Genomic DNA, 25,044 nt, shown 5'->3' with positions numbered 1-25,044 from the left:
GGGGCCAAGTGTTGTCTAGCTGTTATGATACAGAGGAGATGACACTAGGGGCCAAGTGTTGTCTAGCTGTTATGATACAGAGGAGATGACACTAGGGGCCAAGTGTTGTCTAGCTGTTATGATACAGAGGAGATGACACTAGGGGCCAAGTGTTGTCTAGCTGTTATGATACAGAGGAGATGACACTAGGGGCCAAGTGTTGTCTAGCTGTTATGCTTCCAATGCAAGATGGGTGATGACTTTAATTCACAAAGCAATTCCAATACAGGTCCCAAACGTAACCAAAATCCAGCGGACAGCTTTCAATATTGTATCAAGCACAAGCTCAAACCAAACTTGGCACAAACAGCTTTTAGGGGTATGGCATGAGAGTAGTCACCCCAAAAAAGAAAAACAAAATTGCACATATGGGGCAACTACAGCGGTGTTATAGCAGTGTTGCACACTTCAGACTATCACACACACACACACACACACACACACACACACACACACACACACACACACACACACACACACACACACACACACACACACACACACACACACACACACACACACACACACACACACACACACACACACACACACACACACACACACACACACACACCTCTCAGAAATCGACTTGTCTCTCGTTTCTCAACTTCAAAATACACCGTTCAGCGACATATCCGCTCCGTCACGCCAATGAGCAAACTATCTCCACGCCACTATATAACATAGCACCAGAGCCTACTGTCAGCTCACGAGGCATTGAAGGCACAGCTGTTTGTCCAGATGGTGGGGAAGCTTAAACCCAAAGAGTGAATACACTATTGGAATTATTACAATAAAAAGGAGCGCTCTGTGGAGCATATATCTCCGCCAGGCTGGGTTGCCTATTATTCAGGGAATCTCTTCAGGACCGCAGAGGAAGCTAAAATAGCATTTATATACGGCAAACATTTGTAATTTGTGGTGCAGAAATGGAAGTGGTTTGAACGTGTATGATTGGATGTTGTGTTTACCGGTATATGGCGGTTTTCTTTTGGTAAGAAATAGTGAAAACACTGTTTGAAGCTCATCATCACGTGACATTTTTCATGATTCACCAGGATCCTGGATGGCTTGATTTTAGGCTTAAAGTCATTGATATAATTGGATTTGGAAAATTGGAAATCTCTATGGGAAAAATGTATGTGTTATAGGTCCTTTAAAGACTGTTGAGTTGTAGTGGCAGCGAGTACCGCTACATATGCCTGATGGCATATTCCTGGTTTGATTCCCAGGCCAGGTGGACTGTCGCGGTGCGTTGTCGCACGGCGACTGCTCTGCGCAAAAACGCAGGTCTCACTATAAATGAACTAGGCACGTAATATCGCTTCACGCTTGAAAGGCCCTTTACACAAACATTACATTCCCTTTGACAATGGAGAATTTACGTCATATGTGGATGAGAAAATCGTCTATTTTTGTCCATAACATTTCCATTGACAATGAATGGAAAATGTACGTCATATGTGGACGAGCAAATCGACATGTTACGTCATGATGATGTACGATGATAAGAGCGCTCTCTTTTTACTCTCTCAATTAAAACTCTGCTTTGTGTGGAAATGCCCTCGTCCAATTAATTAAAGCACAGAAGCTTTAATTACAAAAACGGTCAATCATTATTGTGCCGGCAACAACCCCAGAGTTGACAGTTCTCGTGCATTTTCTTCCTCCAAAAGTCTATATACATAGAATTCACAAAGAATATTGATTACAAAAATAAACATGTCATTAATTTATATTGCCATGTCTAATTTAATGTAGTAATTATATAATGGCTACAGGTTGGGGCTGTTAGTTACCCATCAGCAGGTGATTTCTACCAAGGACAATCAAATGCAGACATCGACAGTCACATACTTTAGATTAAGTTTACTTAAAGAATGTTACATAGCATGAATAATAGATAAAAAGAAAAATCGTGATCATCTTTCATCGTTTCCTGCAGCGCATAAGACAGCAGAAGGATGACAAAGCCTTGCCTCAGGAGAGAGAGAGAGAGAGAGAGAGAGAGAGAGAGAGAGAGAGACACATTAAGTCACAGGGGAACGCTCTCAGAGAGAGAGACACTCGGTTGGCCAGGCTTCTGCTACACTACGCTCCGGGATTCCCTCCTCTTCCTTCCCAGTATTGTCCTACATCCTGGCAGGGCTCTCAGCTCTCCTCTCTGTGGCCATCCCTCCCAGTGCCACAATAGCATCCACGGGCATCGGGCACACATGCAGGACAGGACAGGACAGGACAGGACAGGGGGTGACCACAGGGACAGGCAGCAGTCAGCTTGACAGGATGTGACACACAGTCTCTCAAACAATTAATGAGTACAAAGCAGTGCCAGACTTTGACGTTGACAGCTTAAGCCATTTTGGGCGGGAACCCCTTGTGGTGTTTTAAGCATTATGTTATACTTTAGTTATTGAAAAATAGCAGATCTACAAGCTCGTAGCGCGGCACTCGGTGCCGCGCTATGAGCTTGTAGATCTGCTATTTTTGAAAAATCGTGAGAATGTGACGCAAAACTTTGAATATATATTCTTTCAGAGCTTTTCAACTCAAATCTTTGCTTCTGGGAGGTCCCTGGAACTACATATTTTCAGATGGGGGTTCCTGCGGCCAATTTCATATATTTCTGGGGGTCCTTGACATGAAAATGTTTTGAGAACCGACACAGAAACATGCGGGTTTTCCAGAAAACTGGATTTAGAAGGCATTTGTAGAATCGTCCTCGGGTCTAAATGGGTTAACATGACATTACAGCCCTAACTGGCCGAGCTTGGCACCTTCACACCCGATGATTACAGTCTCTTGTGTAACTACACACTTTTACCGAGACATTTTATTTAAGATGCCCTTCAAGAATGGCACCATGAAAATACAGGGGAAATGATGAACGATCAGCAAGATATGAAGGTTTTAGCCACCTATTGGTATTGGTAACTGCCCGGACATAGGCCTATAGTTGCGAACGCAGTGAGCATTTACTATGAGACCCAGCAGATCATGTCTGTGTGTGTGTCACGCTGTAACACCACCCGCCCACCACCAGAGGGCGCAGCTGTATCACACACAAAAACACACACACACACACACACACACACACACACACACACACACACACACACACACACACACACACACACACACACACACACACACACACACACACACACACACACACACACACACACACACACACACCTTAAAAAATAAAAATAAAACTTTAAAAAGCTGAATGTGTGGCTCCGCTGGTGTTTGCTGACTGAAAGCAGCAGCTTTCTTTAAATTAATAATAATATTACTGATGGCACACTGAAAGAGGGGATTAGACAGTGCTTATCCCATTTTGGGCGGGAACCCCTTTCGGTGTTTTAAGCATTATGTTATACTTTAGCTATTGAAAAATAGCAGATCTACAAGCTCGTAGCGCGCCACCGAGTGGCGCGCGACGAGCTTGTAGGTCTGCTATTTTTGAAAAGTCGTGAAAATGTGGCGCAAACCTTTGAATATATTCTTTCAGAACGAACGTTTTGAACTCAAATCTTTCCTTCCCGGGAGGTCCCTGCAGGAACTACATATTTTGAGATGGGGGTGCGTGGCCCAATAGAGATAATTCTGGGGGTCCTTGACGTGAAACAGGTTGACCACCACTGACATAGAAATGTAGGTTTTTCAGAAGACTTTTTTTTGTATCGACATCAGTCGAAAATGGGTTATACTGCTGCACGAGGGTCGTCGTCGTCGCTTGGCATGGTATACATGTGGGATTTGACTTGACTTTCTTTAAACACAGCAAATGGGAAGCCAAAAATCTTTTTCATTTAAGAGCAATTAAGTGGATCCCAGAATCACTGGCTCCAGCACGCCGCCGAGGTTTTTTTTCCCCCTTTTTTTTTCCTTCTTCTTCTGGTTTTATTACCCATTTCCTCTCCCTTGCGCCAGCAGAAGGAATGCTCACTTTTCTCTCACAAAGCCACATTTCCAATGTCAGAATCACACAGGGACCACCGTGATTAAGTGCAAGCCAGTGTTTCCCTAAACATGCGAGACGTTATAGAGAGAGCCTCAACACTGGAGAAGTGTTGTGTTCCAACATTTATGTGAAGTAATTAAAAACATCCAGTGGTAATTTAATAGTTCCCGCTGAGCAGAGACATGAAGTCTACTGCCTTTTTTTTTCTCCGCTCTGTATAAATAACCTGGAATGCAATAAGTACACAGATTATTTGGTAATCTTTTTCCCTTGCCTTTTGCAACAGTCTGTGTGAGGCCTTCCCTTCTTCGGTGTCACACTGACCCGAGACGGGAACACATCAGCATTGGGCTGTTTTACTCATGTTGTAGTGTTTGGCATCACACACACTAATACAAGATTAAAATCGGAGGATGCCTCTGTAAACTGTGACTGTCATCCTTTTGCAAGTCACATATTCTAACATCCATATGCATAAAAATGACCTCGAAGCGCCCACTGTGCAGCAGCATATCCGAATGTTGGATGTCTGTGTGAAGTGCATGTCAATAGCCCAGGGACCCCCGAGTGCAACACGACATGTGGTTTCAATCTGTCCCTTTTCTCACAGTGAGAGCAGACCATTCATGTTGCTCACTGTAAATACAGCTCTTAAACACACAACAGATGCTCGCTTTTTCCGAGCCCAAAAAACTTGAATATGTGAGTAATTACCATGGGTAAACACTAAACAATGCTATTGTATTACTTGTACATCTTTTTTTATAAACAATAAACAACTCGACCAAAAAAGAGGAACTCTTGAGGCATATCTCGTTCTCGGGTTGGACTTGAACGTTATTGTTGTGAATCTGTCTGTGTGCCTTTTGGCTGCAATTTCCATCTCTAGCCACTGTGTACTATGAGCCCTGCTATAGTCCTCAATAGCCTCGGTCCCAGCCTCACTCATCTGCGAAGAGAAAAGCTAGCCGGTCACAACCTAAGGCAGAGAGTGCATAGCCGGAAGTGTCGGGCCGGAACATCCGTCAGATGTATTTCCCCCCGGATGCGATATTTTTCGACCAGTCACAACACTTTGGGCAGTATTATGCGTGTCTTAACATTACTTAACTTAAGACCTGGAGGCGTGATCAATTCCATTTGGCTATTCTGAGTGGCCAAACAGCATTGACCACGCCTCCAGGTCTTAAGTTAAGTAATAAGACCAGGTACTTAAGACACGCATAATACTGCCCTTTGTTTCATACACGGAGAATTTGTAAAGCGTCAACGTAATTTCCTTGAGCAGTACTTCCGCCAAAATCCCGCTATACTTTCGCCAAATTCCAGCAATGCACTCAACAGCGCATACTGTAGGTCTTGCCCAGTGTGGTCCTCAAAATGTCTTATGGCTCCAATGCAACCATCACAACGTCTCATATCATCACGTCACATGGTCACACATACGGTTCAAGATTACAGGTGAAAATATATGAAAATATTTCCCGTACATGCTCCAATGATTTGTATAGTAATATAATTTATAAGAATAACAGAGGAAAAAGTCAGATAACAGTCAACAATGTAAAACATGCATAAGGTGCGCGCTAAATAAATATTCATAAGAATATTCAGTGAAGACAGAGGGAGAGAAATATTGTTCTTGTCATACAGCCATAAAAAAGACAAAGCTTTTAACAGTATCAACAGACGAATAATAACATGACCGCTTGGCCCTGGAGGGTAGGGGTGTGGGGGGTTATAAAAGGTGAGAACTCTGGGAAGTCACTGAGGACTGCAAGGCCTGGGTCCCAGCAAGGCAACTAGCAGATGAGCCTCATGTCCTCCTCAACACATTCCTTCCCAACTTAGATCATTAAGCAGCATTCTCAGGCTCTCCGTCTTCGGTCCCCCATGACCGTACACTACATCTACTCTTTTCATAGTTCATACACCGTCTACCGACAGGAGGCTGCAAGCCTGGATGAGGCCTTTGTAAATAAACCAAAAGTGGAAGAAGTTGTGGAGGAACTGAAATAAGCTCAGTAAGCTGGAATATGTGGGCTTTTTCCTGGAGACGCAATAAAAAGAGAAAGGGGATTAAATTGATGTCTTTGTGCAGGTGTCGTGAGTTTTACATTCAGATAAGTCTGATGGGCTTGAGGTTAAAAAGTCACCGAGGGGATTTGCTGAAAACATTCAGATGAGATTCTCAAAACTGGAGACATGGTGAACATAGGTTTTGTGGAGCCTCTTGAGGGGAATACGTTACATGTGATGAATAAAAGAATAAGTCTTAACCCAATGGTATCTCTTAAATATTTGGGGTTTATAGGCAAAAATCTGATGCAACACCATCTGCCTCTGAATTAATATTTATGGCTTCCAGTGCGCACATAGCTGTTGAAATGATAAAAAAAAAGAATATAATTTATTATAAAAGACCACAGCTAACGGCAGCTATTCATACAGTAGAATCCTGAGTGTTGATTTAACCACTTGTAACTCTGATAGTGTATGAATTGCACCAAATGGACCCATTGCAGGTCCATTTTGTTACATGTGTACACTTTCAGAGTTAGATTTTTACAGTGCAAGATTCACCAAGCATGTCATATCTGATCTCACACGGGCATATAGGACCAGTAAGGTCATCTCACACACGCACACACGCACGCGCGCGCGCACGCACGCACACATCTATAGCCCAATGAGAGCAGCGGTGGGTGGCAGCTATAGCGACACACGGTAGCACATTAACACAGTACCCTCAGAAAACTGCGAAACATGTTACCGTTCTTATAAATAGCGATGCAACATGCAACACAAGTGGAGCCTGGAGGACAATTAAAGCGTCACACACACACACTGCCCCTGCCTTTTCAGAACGACGACAATGTCCTGTGGCAAATTGACATTTGGCCACGTCACGTGGCCCCACACACAGAAGAGAAGATTTATTTAATGAGAATCAATATTTTTCAAATATTTTCAAAAACAGACACTGCTATTTTTTGACTAGCCAACATATACATGGATATCAAGGTGGAATACTTATGGTGTGCCCCCCCCCCCCCCCCCCCCACACACACACACACACACACACACACACACACTTTGAGAACCAATGCTCTAGCCTCGACAGAGAGAGCACAACCAATGATATACATGAGTGCAGAGCACCCTCTAGGGGACAGTGTTACATCCTCATTTGACAATGGAAGTGTTTGGAAGAAGCCAGTATTTGAGTCTTGGAAACTAATACAGTTTCATGGGGAACCCATTGACATTTCATTTCTTCTGTTAATTATATTTACACATCAATGAAATATGCTAGTTAAAAGATAGTACAATTTACAATTTACAATTTAGGCATTTAGCAGACGCTCTTAATCCAGAGCGACTTACATTTAGCAAGAACAAAAGCATGGGAATACATCACATATATAAAAAGCATTTATCAAGAAACATGCGTAAGCTAAGAACGTAGCTAGAACATATCTATATAATGACACTGTACATATAAACTATACATATATACTATACTATGCTGTACATATATACTATGAAGTGCTATGACTACATACAATGCAATTATTGTGCTGTCTACATAACATGCTATAAGTCTGTATCAAATGCTATCTAAGTCTAAAAAGTGCTGTCTAAGGGGGTAGGGTAAGTGCTATGGGCCATGGTGGAGTCTGAAAAGGTGGGTTTTCAGACTAATTTGTATTCACAAATTAACTGAAGCCAGGAGAGGCCTTATTTAACCACTTGAACCCTCCATAAAACGTACTCGAGTAACAACTGTACAGTACTTGGACCTCTTTTTTCGGTCTACTACACCTAATCTCTTCATGAAACATAGCCAATCTAAATAAAGCTTGCACCACGACAGATGAGTTATTTTGAGCGAATGTTCCCCCCAGAATATGTATGCTAGGGTTTGGGTGTTAAAACAAGCATTTTCTATGCAGCCTACATGTATAATATTAATTATAGATAGGCCTAGATACCCATTATAAATATAATGCATGCAAAATGCATCGCAAGGCTAGAGGTGGAATGGTGCACAGCAATTCAAATTGCACATAATAATTTGTGTTTTATAAAATGTTTATACTTATGTTATCGAAATGCAGATGGATATCTTATCAGGCTGACAGGCTCAAGTTTATATTTGCATATACTGTACACATGTAGCACATATTTGTTGTGGGTGATATGAATGCTGATATTTCAAATAATAATTCCATATTGGTCAACACTTAATCAACATTTGTCAAGATAGCAAGCTGGTTCATTCCAGCAAATTACTTTTAGTGCTGTTGGCACTACGATCTTACATCTCTATACAGACGGGCGACTGTGGCTCAAGAGGTAGAGCAGGTCGTCCAATGATCCATGGGTCAGCGGTTCGAATCCCGGCTCCTCCTGTCTACATGGCGAGGTGTCCTTGGGCAAGACATTGAACCCCAAATTGCTCCCGATGTGCTGGTTGGTACCTTGCATGGCTTCCGCCGCAATCGGTGTATGAATGTATGTGTGAATGGGTGAATGTAATGCACATATCTATGTAAAGCGCCTTGGATAAAGGCGCTATATAAATGCACCATTTAACATTTATACCAGCACTCACTGAACTGTCCTTTTAAAGGTAAGGTTATTTAGTTGGAATGGTAGGCCTACACTATTGTTTCGCGATGCGTTTCAACTTTCACTAATATGATCAGCATCCATGTACTGTATGTATACATAAGTGTCTACTACAGTAACAGGTTCGCTTGTCACTTCTAGACAGTGGTGGAAAAAGTACTCAATTGGTTTACTTAAGTAAAAGTACCAATACTGCAATTTAGAACTACTTCGTTACAAGTAAAAGTACGGAATTGAAAATGTACTTGAGTAAAAGTACAAAAGTATCGGCATCAAAATGTACCTAAAGTACTAAAAGTAAAAGTATTCATATTGCAGAATGTCCCATTTCACAAGTTCAAAATGTGTACAAAATCTAATGAAAATAGCAGATATGTAAAATGTATGTTTTCTAATCAAAATTAAAATCTCCAAAGTAACTAAAGTTTTCAAATAATTGTAGTGAAGTAAAAGTAAAAATGTTGGCTCTGAGACGTAGTGGAGTAGAAGTACTTGAAATTGGAAATACTCAAGTAAAGTACAAATACCTAAAAATTGTACTTAAGTAAAAGTACTTAGTTACTTTCCACCACTGCTTCTAGATGCCAACATTTTGTAAGCCGTCCTATAGCTTCTCATAACAATCGAAATGAGAGCTCATCTGCTAAAGCCTGTGTCTGCTCAATAGCATACACAGGGTTTAAAGCCAAAAAAAAAATCCCAAGACTAAAAATGTTTTTTTGCAAATCTGCACTGATCTCATTAAATGACCCCCCATGAAAGCCTCAGGACTGAAATCAGTCCCCATAAAGCCCTGCATACAGTAGTATTTACACAAACACAATATATAATATGGATCTTGCGTATAGAAATTACACAACGTTTTTAGAGTGTAATGGATGGAAAAGAATGGTCCTCTTTAACCCTCTGGTGTACGCTGATGATGTAGACTCCTGTCTCCAACTCTCCATATAGTAATTGGCTTACAGAACCTGCTCATAGACTCCTAGTTAATGTATGAAGTAGACTATGCTATGACATCAAATCAAATTAACTACAAAAATTAACACCCGTGTGAAGTGAGTGGTGCAATTCCATGTGGGGTCCTCAGGGGACCCGACACGGAGGTGGTGTCTGGAACTTCCGAGGTCCCCGGAAGTTCCAGGCCCCCAGGAATGCGCCCATTGGGGAGGGCCGGTTCCGGCGTGCCGCCCCACGTCCGAAACGGTTGAGAAATGACAGAGTTACCATGTGGGGGTCCCTCTACTGTACTCTCTACTGTACTGTACTGTCACTGTACTGTACTGGCACACCCGAAATCATCATATATACAGTTAATATGTGCGTGTGTGTTTGTGTTAGATTGCGTACAGGTGGTGAAAAACCACCATGCTGTTTTCGTGCTCAGACCCACCCAGCCAGTCACCCAGCCACACACATAGCTCCGTAAGGGAGTGGTTGCACCACTCAAAAATCCCACCAGTGTGAAGTAAGTGGTGCTACTCCGTGTGGGGGTCCCCGGAACCCCCAGGAACACGACCAGGGGCCAGGCCGGTTCCAGCGAGCCGCCCCGCGTCCAAAACGGTTGAGAAATGACAGAGTTAGCGTGTGGGGGTCCCTCTACTGTACTGTACTGATACACCTGAAATCATCATATATACAGTTAATGTTAGGCTGCACAACAGTGACACTTTGTTTTGAAAACCAAGCAAATGCTATTTTCGTGCTCAGACACAGCCAGCCAGCCAGCCAGGCAGGCACACACAAAGCTACATAATGAAGTGGTTGCACCACTTAAAAAGGAAAAAGAAAATAAATGATGGCTAAAACCAAGGAGGATCATCAGGAAACGTTTTCCTTCATTCTATGGCAGAACAATTGCACTCACCCTCGATTCTACAGCCCAACTAAGAAATGAAAAGCTTCAGCTGGCATAATGAATGATGCATTCAGAATCTTGCTTAAGCTCCCAAGATGGATGTCCAACAGTCCAAGTGCAAGTCACTTAATGTTTGTGACATCTTTGCATTCCCACCTTGCATGCTGTGTGGAGAAATTGTCTTTTTGTGTTGTTTTAGAGTTGTTGTGTACACATAAATAACTTTGTAAAGTGTTATGGTCAAACGTATTAGCCTTCTACAATGTTTTATGACTGTGATGAGCGTATGGGGCAATATGGAGGCTTAACACTAAGTAAAACCATTAAGCTAAATTGCATTTAAAAACATTCAATTACACGATTTTTACTTCTGGGAATACCGTCTTCAGAAGGAAAACAATTTAACTGCCGTGGTTGTGTGTAATGAAGTATAAAACAGTGCAATGTGCCCATTTAAACAGCATGAGCTAAAATGCCAGTCGTTCATTGTCTTTTGCCACTAAATTGCGCCTTAAAACCAAACCAAAATATGACAAACTTGTTATTAATAAAATCTGGGAATACATTTCTTACCAAGAATTTTCTTCACCAATGTATTTTTGAAGGTGTCTACTAACATTTCCCACATTGGTTTATATTCAACCACCCTAGGGGATGCACTGGGCCCAGAGAAATTATAGTATCTAGTCTCTTCACCTGTGCCGACATGTTCTCTGCCTTTTCTGCACCTGAAATGTGAATTGGCCCAGTGCATCTACTGCTTGTACTTCCGTTCAGCTTGTGTACAAAAATGTGCATTTAATTCTTTGCAACAAGCCTGCTCAGCTCTTCCCATTGGCCCAGTGCATCTACTGCTTGTACTTCTACAAGTTCACGTTCCGTTCAGCTTGTGTACAAAAATGTGTGCATTTAATTCTTTGCAACACCCCTGCTCATCTCTTCCCAAATCATCCAGGTTAGATTATTGTAACAATCTTATGCAGAGCAATTAAGTATGAAATTCTATGTGAATTGTGAAGAGTATGGAAGGAGAGTTTATGTGATGGGAATAGTGATTTGTATAATCAATACAGTTAAGTATTCACATTTGCATGGGATGGGATGGGAACTCCTGCACTGGTGTTTTACCGATTTCCAATCCTTTTCAGAGACTGCTAGGAAGAGATACATGAGTTCCTCATAATTTGACTGCTGATGGACTAAAGGCAAGTTTCCTGAAGACAGCACATGGTCGCAAGGACGAGTGGGGCACTGAACACTAGGCCCCATGGCATTAACTTAAGACCTGGAGGCGTGGTCAATGCTGTTTGGCCACTCAGAATAGCCAAATGGCATTGATCACGCCTCCAGGTCTTAAGTTAAGTAATAAGACCTGGTACTTAAGACACGCATAATACTGCCCCATGGCTCCAAGGACGAGTGGGGCACTGAACACTAGACCCCATGGCTCTAAGGACGAGTGGAGCACTGGACACTAGACCCCATGGCTCTAAGGACGAGTGGGGCACTGAACACTAGACCCCATGGCTCTAAGGACGAGTGGAGCACTGAACACTAGACCCCATGGCTCTAAGGACGAGTGGGGCACTGAACACTAGACCCCATGGCTCTAAGGACGAGTGGAGCACTGAACACTAGACCCCATGGCTCTAAGGACGAGTGGGGCACTGAACACTAGACCCCATGGCTCTAAGGACGAGTGGGGCACTGAACACTAGACCCCATGACTCTATAAGGACGAGTGGGGCACTGAACACTAGGCCCCATGGCTCTAAGGACGAGTGGGGCACTGAACACTAGACCCCATGGCTCTAAGTACGAGTGTGGCACTGAACACTAGACCCCATGGCTCTAAGGACGAGTGGGGCACTGAACACTAGACCCCATGGCTCTAAGGACGAGTGGGGCACTGAACACTAGACCCCATGGCTCTATAAGGACGAGTGGAGCACTGAACACTAGACCCCATGGCTCTATAAGGACGAGTGGAGCACTGAACACTAGACCCCATGGCTCCTGAGGAGCTGCTCTGTTTCACAAGTTGCAATTGCAGTGGAAATTGCAGCTGCATGAAAAATGGTGTCAAGTGTATTGCAGCATGTGGAACCTGTAAAGGCATTACTTGCAATAATGGTACATGTGATGGTGTAGACTCTGGAGAAGACTCCGACCTTGACCTCTAATACATGTGTGACTAATTTTGATACAGAGACAGTCATGGAGGAAAGACTAACAAGACTTTAAAGTTAATGTTAATAATGAATTAATAGCACAGGCAGACTCTTCACATACTAGAGCATGTCTGAAATAAATGTCAGAGCTGAAATCGACATGTAAATATATGAAATGAATGCTTAAACATGTACCTAGGTGTAATGTTGTAATGTCCACAGAAGTGAACCTTTCAAGCCCGTTTTCTCAACTCGCTGTTTTCTGCAAGACATTACTCTAGACTATAAGCCATATCTCCAAAACTGGTGGGTCAAACTGAACAACCAATGTCAATTTGAAGCTATGATTCCCTGCTTTCATATGACATGCAATGGATTCAGAATCATTAAAAACCCCTAGTTCCCCTGGAATGGCTTAGGGTTGACGACAGAGTACAGCATCTTGCAACGGGTCTGGTCCACAAGATTCGATACACCTCCAAGATACCCATGTACCTGTCTAAATACTTCCTTAATGTCAACGAAGTCCACACCCACAACACCAGAGGGAGTGCAACAAACCATGTGCAACCCAGATTTGGCACAAAGGCACTAAATTAATTTCGCTCCTATGCCCCCAAAATTGTGGAACGCCCTACCAACGGTCATTAAGACATGCGAATCCCTTGACTCCTTCAAAACCGCTCTCAAAGGGCACCTACGGACGGCTGCAATTCGAAACTGCAGGGCCCGTAAAATCCGAATCCCCCCCACTTTCCCTTTTTACCTCCTTTATGATGATGTCCTGTTTTTTGGGCTATATATAGAAGTGTATATTTGTATGTCTCTAAATGTTATGATGAATTGAACATGGTGGACCCTCTTGTAAACAAGCGTAGTGCTCCGGCTCCACTCACAGTTGATAGTTTTTGTATTGAGTTGTGCTTAAAATGTACTGTAATTCTGCAAACTGTTATACTTCAATCAATCAAATTCCCAGATTTGACTTATTCTGAATTAATTCCCTGACTATATTGGCTATGGCTATAGTGTTACACAAAAGCTCCAGAAAGCCACACATTAGAAAACAAATTAAACAATCAGCACACATCAAACAAACATATCTTTCTTTTTTTTCCTTCTTTTTTTTACTGTAGGTAGGCCTACGTAGCCTACCTTGAGATGCCAGATCGAAGAACAGCAGATTGCATGCATGGGCTTGTAGTGTCTTTTGTGAAGGTTCAACGTTGCAAAACTGTTGACAATGGCTGCATCATCAATGTTCACAAACATTTTCTCAAATGTTCGTCACGTCAGTCAAGTCAATGTATCAATGTTAAAGTTCGATTAAACAAACTCTATCCATACATAGCCTATATGACCGATGATAGCACGTTTATTAGTCTGTTGCAGCCTTGTAGGGCCTACGAGGATGCAGCAGAGCTGAATCAAACGGCGGTTTGATGAAGATTAGACGCAGGTGTGTGGGATCGGGAGCAATCTGAAGGAGATTCTAATTTCTGCATAAATAGCAGCCTCTGTCTATCCCACTAATCCCAGTCAGTGGTTTTTATTCTCAAACTTTTCCCCTCTACTATTTTTGGCCTCTCTGAAGGACCCTCTACGCAAATTCCCAGATTGACACGGACCACCATTTTAAAATATATGCCAGGGTGAGGGTCGACCCCCATAAGAGATTTTTACCTCATAGCAGTGATTCTATTTTCATTGACATGCATTGATTAGGCTACGGAGCCCTATATGGCATTTCTATCTCTGGGATGATGTGGGATCCCAATTATGTAAAAAAAAATCATTTTGTACAACCATTTGTAGCCTACACTAGTTATCTTAATAATAGATAGTTCCTTAATCTATCATTTAGCTGGGGACCCCCTGGAACTCCCTCAAAGACCCCTGCGGGTCCCCACTGTAATGTCTCATATCTACCTGTCCCTTCAGGGTAAACAAGTCTTATTGCTTTTTCTGGTTATATCCTCGTAGCAGTTTATTGACCTGTACTTTCTACAAACCGTGAATAACATTTTCAATCCATATTCCCACCTCAGCCACCTGGTGATTGCAATGCAAACACGCCAATACAGGCTTTATTGGATTCATCATTTTAGCAGATCTTGTATTGTACTTTTCTTCCCTGTGCTTGTCCATGCAAACTGTTACATTTACATAATTCAGAACCATTAATTTGAATCTATATGCCGTGGGACGTCGAGGAGGTTACAGAGGGTCTCCAGCTAATTTAGTTAAATAATAGCAGTCAAATCATAAACTATTTGAACCATAGCTTTGGCTAGCCTATTTGAAAACAGCCAAATCTACATGTTGTGAGTTTGTAAATTTGCTACTTTCAAAATAATAAATTAATGTGAAATATTTTGAATATTGAGAAACATTTAACAGGTTAAGGTTGTAATAGGGCGTTCCGTCCCTGGCACAAAACATTTCCAGATGGGGGTCTGTGGCTCTGTGCCATATGGCCGTTAAAGGAGCATTCAGTGATTTGGAAAAAATCAGACCCGTCTGAAGTGAGTGGTGCTGTACTGTACTTGTGCTGTATGTACTGTACTGTACTGTACAAGCCCTCCTCCCTGGCCTGTGAGTGTCTGTGTCTGTACACTTGGTGGTGAACAAACGCTATTTTCGTGCTAGTAACAAGATGTGCACATGCACGCACTACAGTTGGGGGACACGCGACAGGCCAACAGCACGCTCGATCATGATTGGCGGAAGGCCCCTCTCTATCCTGTCCCCGGGAGGAACTCCTTATATGGTCAGCACACTCTATAGTAGGGAGGATTATCACAAAACAAAACAAAAAATAAGTGTATATTTGAATTAAGTGAAATCACTGAATATACCTTTAAGTCACTTTTGGCCCGGCATTGTTTAGAGGCCCCTCAATGTGCGATTACAATTTGGGGCAGATCGGCGACACACTGTGTTTATGATTTTAGCAAAATGCAGAAGTTCTTCCTTGGCGTACTGGGAGTGGGTGTGACAAGTTTCACACAGATTCTGTGTGAATCTCAGAAAATTGGACAAGGGCCCATAAAAGAGGCTAACCGGTGCTCATCAATGTTCTGGGGGCGTTAAAGAAATTATAACTGTTAGAACTGAAAAGACAACAAAGACACTAGAGAATTTAGGCAGCAATAAATATAGGACCAGGTTTAATCTACACACACACACACATACACACACACACACTTTTGACTGGTGGCAAGTGGCAACAGGTTTAAATATCACCTAGCAATGCCATTACTTCATAATGGCAAAGGAAATCTGGAAAGTCTTTGGAGATTGGAATTATGGGGGAAAACAAAAACACCCTAGTCCATAGAACAAAAGTGTATTCAACATTTTAAAATCACCATTATGATTAACAATTAAGTTATTTAGTGTATCGCTTAATTGCCACACTGTGGGGGAAATGTGACAAATAAGACGGCAATATGCGTTTTCCGTTTGGAAATCTTGGTTTTGGCTACCATTCAAATAATTTAGAATGTACATGGTTTGGATGGCCAGCTAATTCATAATTGCAATTTATTTGGTCACATAACTTGTAACATCATATGACAAACTACATTTTGATTATATTATAACAAGGACATGAGAGGAACAGCCAGCTTACACGTTGCACAATATGTTTTGCATATTGTTGCAAACATCTGCTGATAACTGGACTACAACTTGAGGCAGGTCCTCTTTGTTGTAAAAGTGGCTATTATGATCTTGTCCAGAAAGACAAATCAAATCCACATGTGCAACTTCATTGTTCATTCACAGACAGTGATTTTAATTTCAGAAAATCACAAGTTGATACACCTGCCATTTTCAATAGAAGTTAAATGCAAGGGTTTCAGAACAGAACAGGCTTCAGTGTCTGGTACATGTACAAGAGCTGTAGAACAGAAACATTGGTATCGTGTCAAATACAGATATATATATATATATTAAAAGAAAACATCTCACCTTGTGACACTACTTTTAGACTACAGTCACAATTCAATATTAATTGATCTGGATGGTATTTCAATGTACCTGCTAAATTTGACTAACAACTCAAAATATGGCTTCTAGTCAACTATTTATTAGTTACAGAACATACCCAATTATTCATCTTGACTTTTCTTTCATCTTTCTTTCTTGTCATTTGAACACAAAGTTGTTGGGACTCTGGTACAGCCTGTGTGGGGTGCCATGCTTTCCTCTTCAAGTTGGAACATGTCAAACATAAAGTTTATGGTCCAAATAACTTAGATAAAGTGGGGGAGGGGGGTATTATGTTTTTAACTATCTACTCAGTGCTTTACTGTAGGGATTTTTTTTAATGGGCTACTTTAATGTAATAAAGTCCAATCTTGTTCTTGCAGATGATAATGTTGATGTGCGAAGTGAGCATCTTGACGATTTACACAATATTTCTAAAGAGAATAAGGTTTTAGACAGAGGGTCAAAACAATCCGTCACAATTAATTGCTGTAGTTTTGTCCTTCTGGTGGTTGTGGAAGCTTCATATTTTCTTTGGACATCATTAGACGCCTTAACTCTTGAAGAACAACTTTAATGCTATATGAATTTTGCCATTTCGCTAATATTGGTATGCTACGTGAATCCACCTGTGAGGAAAAACACACAAACAATTTAGTGACACCCACCCCCTTTTCACAATGATTTTATACAACAGAATGTGTGTACAACAGAATATCATTAATTGGGTTAATTCATTCTAATTAACCCATTTTGGGGCGGGAACCCCTTTTGGTGTTTTAAACATTGTTATAATTTAGCTATTGAAAAATAGCAGATCTACAAGCTCATAGCGCGCCACCGAGTGGCGCGCTACGAGCTTGTAGGTCTGCAATTTTTGAAAAATCGTAAAAATGTGGCGCAAATCTTTGAATATATAATTTTTCAAAGTGAATGTTTTTAACTCGGGTCTAAATGGGTTAAAACTTTCCAGCCCAATCATTATTTGTCATGGTTACACTTACCGTCCCGTTGGAATTATTCGTCCCGTTCATGCTAAGTTTTGTTACAAATCTAACGGTCGGCGCCGACTCTGGGTATCTAGGTCCACATTCCACTTTCAGACTGTATATCCTGTTCTCATAATTTGTCTGTAAAAGAAGGGGGAAAGAATTAGGGTTTTTGATTGATTGATTGATTGAAATATTTATTAACAGTTTGCAGAATTACAGTACATTTCAAGCACAAACTCAATACAAAGACTGTTAACTGTGACCCAATTAAGCATTACACTTGTTTACAAGAGGGTCCACCATGTTCAATTCATCAAAGGCCGATTCATACTCCTATTTTAGAGCCGAATAAAAGTCGGTTCGGCTCTGTAGAGCCTACAATGTGACGTCATTTGAGGTTCGGGGGGGGCCTGTGACACTTGGCCCCTATAGTGTCACAGGGTAATTGACACCCCTGTGTCAATTATCTAATGTGATCCTGGGCTCTACACACCCTCCGCCAACCTGGGGAGAGCAACAGACTTGAACTCATGCTTCCTTCATGCCTGAGTGTCCAAGTTGCTCCTTTACACCTGACAGGGGAGAGTTTCTCTGGTTGGACGTAGCGCGTGGAAAGAACACGTTATTCCAACCAGTTCCTTTCCCCTTCTTACCGTCCTAAAGTCGGCTCTTCGGTGCTACTGAAATTTTCTGACGACCCGAAATCATTTCGGCACTACAGCGGTAAAATAGGAGTATGAATCGGCCCTTACACTGGAATTTGTTGTACACAGATTCTCTGGTCTGCCTATTTTTGACTGGATATGTGGTCAAACTGGTCATATTATTTTATTATTGTAAATAACAAACATAATTCATGTTGGTGATTATATAAAAGGTATTATCATATTAATTGATCATTGTTAAGTTCACTCTGTATATCCACGGGCGTAATAGCATGATGATGCCATTACAAAACATGGGCTACATGGAAGAAATGTGTTTAATAAAACGAAATTAACTGCTAGAAGGTCCTAAATTAACTTAATTAAGCAGTCTCTATGTCATGTTATTCTTTCTTAATTTTACAGAGTATAGAAATCGACTACTATACAATCAAATCAATCTGTATACAAGATCATTTCAGATTTCAGAGAGGGAGGGAAATACTAAATTAACTGTTAACTACATTAACCCATTTTGGGCGGGAACCCCTTTTGGTGTTTAAAACATTATGTTATAATTTAGCTATTGAAAAATAGCAGATCTACAAGCTCATAGCGCGGCACCGGGTGCCGCGCTATGAGCTTGTAGGTCTGCTATTTTTGAAAAATCGTGAAAATGTAGTGCAAATCTTTGAATATATATATTCTTTCAGAGCCGTTTTTAACTCAAATCTTTGCTTCTGGGAGGTGGTCCCTGGGACTACATATTTTCAGATGGGGTCGGCGGCCAATTACATATAATCTTGGGGGTCCTTGACATGAAAATGTTTGAGAACGACTGACATAGGGTTTTTAAGAAAACTGTCAGGATTTTCGAAGACATTTGTAGAATCGTTCCCAGGTCAAAATGGGTTAACATTTCGCGGGGGGGGCGAGTTGGTAAAGGGGCGAGTGGTTTGGTATTCCCTGAGGGTGCTGTGCTTACTCTTGCTGGTCCAATGATCATGCCTGTCCACCGTGTGAGAGTCATGTCGTCGTCATCTTCAAGGCCCCAGCTGACTGTGCCATCTCCGACCCCCTTCTGGCCCTCTTCAAGCTCTTCCAACAAGCGGAAATTGCGTGGAACTTTAACTCCTGAAAAAGGACAATAAACGTTGACATGAGTTAGAAGTATAACCGCATCCACATGAAAGCATACATCATGTTCATGGAAGCACACCAGAGCTAGCAAAGCAACCACAAATAGATGCTAACCGTTTTAGCACATTTAACAACAAATACAATAGAGCGACCAAAGTCCTGACGTCACTCGCTCATCCCCTGGTTCTGCCCGGTTCACGAAAGTAATTTCTCTATGGAGAATAACATGGGGTCATCTTAAAATCGTTTCATGTAAGCGCTGTGGTCCAAAAATAAAACAAGCTGTCACTGCGTTATTGTCAGGGAGGTGTCTCTGTATCGTTTGACAGCCAGTCACTCATATATGATACAGTCCGTTTCTAGCGAAAATTTAACTAATTCAGTAGCAGTAACATTAGCGTTCTCTCTCAGTCGGTTGATTCTTCATATCCATATGAGTGCAGCGGCCGGGGTGACATGTTTATTCTTCAAACACAGTACTTATATGAGGCGATCTAAATGACCCCTATGGGGATTAAACAATGCAAATAAAACGTACATGAACCCGTGGACTTGCGCCCCTCTACCGATATTGACGTCAGACTTCGGTGCTCTATGGGCATTGTTTGTGTGCTTCCCACTTGTACAGAATGTACACACCATCACATCATATGAAAGCACTAAGCCTAACACCTGTTCTTTCCTTCAGTGAACTCAGAGTTGGTGTAAACATGGGCTCACATGACCCATACAATCATAGAAGTGGAATGCAAACAAAGTGTGTAACGTAATACGGTATACAGCAATAAGCCATGAGGACAAAGTGCGTCAACAGTTTGATATGATGTTATATCCGTCTGAACAGATGTCGAATGTGCTGTGCATGGGTCGCACGTGTTGGTCAGACATACGAACAGTCCTACAGTCATTAGTCCTACAACACCGTCGCTCCCGACATGTGCTGTGGGTTCAAATTAACCCGTGGCCGGTTAAAAATCACCTGTGGCCTTCCTTGATACCCTGTTCTCAACAGTAGTTACTCAAGATCTCTGACACTGGTGAGCATTGTAACTAGGGCTGGGTGCAATAACCGCAGTACCGCCATGCTAGCCTGGCTAATAAGCCAGACTAATATCACACAACACTGTCGCGGTATATTAGTCTGGGCTGGCTCCACTTGGATTTCATTTCCCGGGGGGCGGGTTCAAACATTTTCTCTTCGACGCAATTGGTCAGAGCTACTGTCAGTCAAATGTCTCAAGCATTGAACGTCACTGTACCAAAGCCCGCCCATATTGCATACCGTGTCCCGATTGGCCCGACCTGTTCTCGGTTGTAGGAAAGAGGCGTGCTACTGAGCCTCGCCAGACCGTAATCCGCTGGCAGGCAAAATTTTTTTTGCCAACGGCTGATTCGGTCTGGTTTATTAACCAGGCTACCGCCATGCAGCGGTTGTGTGTAAGGCATACCGCAGTATTGAGTTCATAACCGCGATTGTTTTTTGCTTGAAAAGCAAGCTGGGCTTATAACCTCTCAGGAAGGCTTCCGTGACCAAAATCTCATTGGATGCCGTACTTAGGACCTGGCGTGAGTGGCGTCCTGATTGGCTGCCTCGTTCGTCTCTATGCAACCACACTGCCAGAACCCATCGTCTAAACGACACACACGCGCTCCGCCGCAAGACTACCGCGGACCCCCGCGATTTCATTTTGACACATGACAGATGTTCTTTATACCTGCCAAGCCAATGTCAACACTACAGACAGCTGTGCGTGAGATGCGATATATAATGGTTTGGAGAATGGGCTACCTGAGAGTGTACAAATACAACCAAATGGACCCATAACAGTCCATTTGTACAGTCTCAGAGTTCATTGTTATAAAAGGTTCCTTTGGTTCGATTTTGTAGTAGGCTACACTCACAGTTACAGTCACCTGGACAGATCCTGTTTCCACACACACACACCGCCCAGATTAATTGATGTTCATCAATTTGTTTTTTGAGTGGTGTAAACCACTCCTACAACTGGCTTTTGTGTGCATAAAAAAATGACCATGGTTGCTATGTTCAAAATAATTTCTGACGTAATTAAATCACACCCGGGTGAACTGGATGACCGTAGCAACCGTGGTCATTTTCTCTGCACAAAAAAAGCCAGTTGTGAAATCACATCCAGGTGTGATTTCATTACGTCAGATCAGAACTGATCAGGCTATATAATACCTTACCTTATATAATACCTCACATCGGACAAAAACTCCAGCTGAATCAACTTCATGGTCACAAATCATCACATCAGAAGACGAGTCTACCTAGCCAAAGATCTTTAACGTCAGACATTACGTCAGACCACAGCTGATCATGCTATATAAAACCATACACCACTCAGTTCACACGGGTGTGATTTTTTTATTAAAAACAATTTTTGTAAAAAAAATTATCCATTTTTCACCCGGTGCCAATTGCCCTAAACTGTAATCCTGGGGGCTACTCCTTACCTGGGGAGAGCCCCGGACTGAGCTCATGATTCCTTCTTTCCATGCCCCTTATTATTATTAGGGCTGTCAAATGATTAAGATTTTTTAATCAGATTAATCTAATTAATCTAATCTAATGCCATCTTGTTGTCAGAACCAAAAGATAAGTGACGCTCTAGCTCAACTGATGTTAAAATACAGGAGCGTATACCTGCCCTTTTTGTTCCATTCCTAAGCCAATAATGCTGCTGCTCTGACAAAACTGTCTAATCACTAATCAGCACAGCTGATGATATTTCTAATGCGATTAATCCGTTCTCAAATCTTCTATTAACGGCTAGGTGTGCTGTCATGCTCATTTCAGCACGGCTGGATAGCCTATTCCAACCAATTGCTTGGTCAGAACTTAGAAGAACTACCTGTAGTAATATAAATATTTCATTCCACTTTTGTCTTTTTTTCCCTCATCATTTTGCATCTTTGTGACAGGCCTAAACATTCTCCCCTTCCTCCCCACAGGAACAGTTTATGTGGGTTTTGACATATAATTTTGGAAATATTCAAATGATCCCCTTACGCACAAGAACGGTATCGGTCATGAGAGAAACAATCAGTGATTGGTCCCAAAAAACCTGATCGGAGCATCCCTATTTTGAATGCAGAAAGAGTCAGTTCAGCAGCCTGCAAAATAGACCAATGTGCCAGATTGATTAAGAAAAGAATATGCAATAAGCTCTAAGATCTAATTAGTCAGGGGATAATTCATCAAATCTGGGAACACATTTCTTACTAAGAATTTTCTTCACCAATGTGTTTTTAAAGGTGTCTACTAACATATCCCACATTGGTTTCTATTCAACCACCCTAGGGGACTTTTTGACAGCTGCTGAAAGTTGGGGTACCATACAACCATTAAAGACAAAATGTTCTAAATTTCATTATGCTTTTAAGTAGCATGTGACGTGTCAAACTAGGATGTTTTCATGATTCTGAATCAATTCCAAGCATTAGTTTTGCACGAAAAACCATCCTTGGGCTAAAAATGGTCATATCCGTCATCACAAATGTGATGAGGTCAGCACATTTTGGCATATTTAGGCAAGTGGCTATGGCCAAACTAGGGGTCAAACTAGGGGGATTACATGATTCTGAATCCATTGCATTAATTTTGCACAAAATACACTCCTTGGGCTTTAAAAGGCCATAGCCGTCATCACAAATGTGATGAGGTCAGCACATTTTGGCACATTAGGGCAAGTGGCTATGGCCGAATTTAGCCCAAGGAGTGTTTTTTAGTGCAAAACTAATGCTTGGAATGGATTCAGCATGATGAAAACCCTCTAGTTTGACACGTCACATGCTACTTAAAAGCATAATGAAATTTAAAACATGTTGCCTTATAATGGTTGTATGGCACCCCAACTTTCAGCAGCTGTCAAAAGGTGGTTGAAGAAAATTCTTGGTAAGAAATGTATTCCCAGATTTGACATTATACTGATAATATTCCTTGACTAAATGTCTTAGTTTTGACAGCAGACCATAATCATTCAACAGGATTGTTGCTCAATTTGGCCTAAAATACGACTTTAAATGCCCAGCCAATTTGTGTAGAGTCACTATCTTTGCCAAAGCCATTTTAATATACTGCTTCATAAACTGTGCTGTGGCTATGGCCCAGCAGCCACAGTAGTTTATATTGGTTTATTTAAAAAATATATATAAATATATGTCAAGTCAACATTATGATAAAAAAGCAAAATCCTGTAACTAAATGTACCCTTACAGTATACCGACTCTTCAGAACTAAACTGAGAAATCTATATAAGGTTTCATTTATTGTGCTTCTTCAAACCACTCTGACTCTGGTCTACAACTTCGAGAACTCGTGCTTCCAGACAGTTCCAAAACATAGCTAGTTGTTGAAAGATTTTCACACATTTCTGAAATGCCCTCCTCAACACCCCACCCCCTCGCATATCGTAATAAATAAAACGACATTGCTCGTTTTAAAATGTTGGGCTGGTGGTGTAGTGTGCAACGTTTGAATCATTTTTTAGAAGAAAAAAAATCATTCCATTATTTTAATTCCAATTCTAGTTGCTTTGACTGCAGTAGGACTTCTTGGCTCTTGTTTGTAGCATGAGGTGTGTCACTGTCACAACCTGCAGAAAAGCATCACACTATGCATTCCACGTACTAGTTATGACCTTACAACACATACCATCTAAACAAGTCCTTGGCATTAGAGAACACATCTTGTTTTTTTTTAAATCAAGTACATTGTCATCCAAGAGACTTTATCTGCAAAGCGATGGTTTCTTGTTGAAATCTACCGGTAGCTATACTGTGGTCACTGGTGTGCAAGGAAGCAGCCATGGTTAGCATCAATGTGGCTGTTGTTTGGTAGCTCTTACAATGTAAATAGGTGACGCCATGCGCGAAATTATATATGACTTTAGACATGCAACACCGCGTCAATGTCACGAACAAACAGGTTTGCTGGCCAGACCCACGAGCGCATCATTTTTCATATATCGCAGTTGACAACGTTAGTATTCACTGAAGCCATCACGTTTAGCACACTGGGCTAGCTACGTCACCCCCCGGGTGGCTTCAGGACTAAAACGGCACACGACCACGTGTGGTTTTGCGTCTCCACAATAATCCCAACATCTGCTGCTCGCTCTCTGTGCCCTTGTGTTATTATTGACGCCTCTGACTCTCGCAGCGATCGGAGAATCTTCTCGAAATAGTTGGAAGAACAAACCTGAGGAGGCCGCCATCTTCTTCAGCCCGCACCACAGATCCAGAATCAAGCAGCCACAGTGGTGTGGTGTCGCCGTGACGTCACGGAGGTTAAAACAGCAGCAAGCAAGTCGAGGTTTTTTGTCTGCGTATATACTTCCGTCGTGCGACGGTTTTGCGGCGTTGCAAAGCTCTGCAAGGCAAGCAAAAATATATACCGGTATATATACACTTTACCGCGCAGCACCGTGGTACGGCCGTTTTTGAGTGAGCTACACTGCTACAGGGCCAGGCCAGTCAAACCAGCTGCACCTGATCCAGATGTATAAATATGGAATTACATGCGATTGAAACTAGCATAATAATTTTATGGCCGCTGACTGATCTAGTTAACATAGCCTAT

The 25,044-nt window shown here is 41.9% G+C and overlaps 1 protein-coding gene across 1 annotated transcript; it reads right to left on the bottom strand.

Annotated features, from left to right (window-relative positions):
- Positions 1-16,445: 16,445 nt before the first annotated feature.
- ube2v2 (ubiquitin-conjugating enzyme E2 variant 2) lies at positions 16,446-24,815 on the bottom strand. The gene is made up of 4 exons (XM_079529714.1): positions 24,664-24,815; positions 19,285-19,433; positions 17,668-17,793; positions 16,446-17,292 (listed from the first exon to the last, which is right to left on the bottom strand). The coding sequence occupies exons 1-4, from the start codon at positions 24,677-24,679 to the stop codon at positions 17,146-17,148; spliced, it is 438 nt and encodes a 145-aa protein (XP_079385840.1). The 5' UTR covers positions 24,680-24,815; the 3' UTR covers positions 16,446-17,145.
- Positions 24,816-25,044: the final 229 nt, after the last annotated feature.

Source organism: Electrona antarctica (assembly GCF_951216825.1).
Source record: "Electrona antarctica genome assembly, chromosome: 19".
In the NCBI taxonomy this organism is placed as follows: domain Eukaryota; kingdom Metazoa; phylum Chordata; class Actinopteri; order Myctophiformes; family Myctophidae; genus Electrona; species Electrona antarctica.
Note: the sequence above shows the minus strand (reverse complement) of the source record. Positions and strands in the feature narration are given on the sequence as shown.